The following is a 1,720-nucleotide window of genomic DNA, read 5'->3' as shown; positions in this document are numbered from 1 at the left end:
TCCAAAATTTCCTCAATTATGTCTGAGAAAATGGCTAGCATGTATCTTTGAAAAGTTGCTAAAGTATTACATAGTCCAAAGGGAATCCTCCTAAAGGCATAAGTACCATAGAGGCATGTGAAGGTTATCTTCTTCTGGTCCTCTGGCGCATAGCAATTTGGTTGTACTCAGAATATTCATCAAGAAAGAAATGGTAAGCCTTGTCCACCAATCCATCAAACATTTGTTCGATGAAAGGGATGGGGAAAATAATCCTTCTTAGTTATCTTGTTGAGCTTACGATAGTCCATATAAATCTTCTATCCAGCGACTGTGCGTCTGGGTAGGAGCTCATTGTCCTCATTACTCACCATGATCATGCCTCCTTTCTTGGGCATACATTGGACCAAGCTCACCCATGAACTAGTGGATATTAGGTAGATAACACCAATATCAAGCCATTTTATGGTTTCTTTCATCATCACTTTCTTCATAACAGGGTTGAGCATTCTTTATGGTTCAACAGAATTATTGTGGCAATCATCAAGCAAACTCTTGTGCATGCATATAGTAGGGCTTATCCCCTTTAAATCAGTCATAGTCCAACCTAGAGTTTTCTTTTGTTGTGCTAAGACATTTATCAAACTATGTTCTTGCTCAAGTGTAAGACTAAAGGAGATTATCACAGGTAAAGTTTCATTGCTACCTAAATAAACATACTTAAGATTTGATGGCAAAAGTTTTAGCTCTAAGGTGGATGTATACTCTAGATAAGGTTTTGGAGGAACAAATTCATCAAAATCTAGAGGTTCAAAGTGTGTACCCGGTCTACATACTAGTAAGCTAGATTGTTGTACCTCAATCGGGAAATCCTCGAGCTCATCACATTCTTCTCCATTAAGCTTCACATAGTCTGCAAGATGAAAAAAATTATTACAGCAAAAATCTTTTGTTTCATCTTTTACCATTAAATCCATGTCTAGAACACACTAGCACTCCTCATAATCATCCACATACTTGATAGTATGGAACACATTTATGGTCATGCTTTGATTAGACACTCTCATAGTGAAATCACCATTCTCATAATCAATAAGGATGTGATTGGTAGTTAGAAAAAGTCACCCTAAAATGATGAGTGCATTATCGTCGGCCTCGCAATCATGAGAAAATCAGGTAGGAACACAAACTTGTCCACCTTGACTATGACATATTCTAGCATCCCTTCAAGAAGAATATGGGATCGATCAGCTAGTTGCAAAATAACGGTGGTCGGTCTTGTATTTTCCATTCTAAGCTTCAAAAACACTGACTTGGGCATCAAGTTCACACTCGATCCAAAATCACATAAGGATCTTCCAACATAGTTGTCTCTTATAGAGCAATGAATGACAAAGTTGCTATGATCTTTTCTCTTTGGTGGTAGCTTGCTTAGCACAGAACAATACTCTTTTGCTATAACAATTGTCTCATACTTCTCAACCTTCATCTTCTTTGTGACAATTTCCTTGAGAAATTTAGCATATGTAAGCATCTGATCAATGGCCTCCAAGAGTAGAAAATTGATGTATAGCTGGTCAAGGATATCTATAAACTTCTTAAACTGAAAGTCATCATTGTATTTCTTCAATCTTTGAGGGAAAGACGATGGGGGTCTAACTTCTTCCATTGCTAGTGGGGGAACAACTTTTGTTGTGGCATTTTTTTCCTCCATCAGTAGGTTTACTTGTTGAGCCCTCAT

At 37.5% G+C, this 1,720-nt stretch overlaps 1 protein-coding gene across 1 annotated transcript; it reads right to left on the bottom strand.

Annotated features, from left to right (window-relative positions):
* Positions 1-1,105: 1,105 nt before the first annotated feature.
* LOC120118867 lies at positions 1,106-1,720 on the bottom strand. Its single transcript, XM_039138808.1, has one exon. It carries the CDS (start codon positions 1,718-1,720, stop codon positions 1,106-1,108), a length of 615 nt encoding a protein of 204 aa, XP_038994739.1.

Source organism: Hibiscus syriacus, unplaced genomic scaffold (genome assembly GCF_006381635.1).
Source record: "Hibiscus syriacus cultivar Baekdansim isolate YM2019G1 unplaced genomic scaffold, ASM638163v2 tig00110328_pilon, whole genome shotgun sequence".
NCBI lineage: Eukaryota > Viridiplantae > Streptophyta > Magnoliopsida > Malvales > Malvaceae > Hibiscus > Hibiscus syriacus.
The sequence above is the reverse complement of the archived record's forward strand: the minus strand, read 5'-3'. Positions and strand labels throughout refer to the sequence as shown.

What these genes read in the sequence shown, in the direction of transcription:
- LOC120118867 (XM_039138808.1), bottom strand. Translation starts at nt 1,720, where the DNA reads ATGAGGGCTCAACAAGTAAACCTACTGATGGAGGAAAAAAATGCCACA.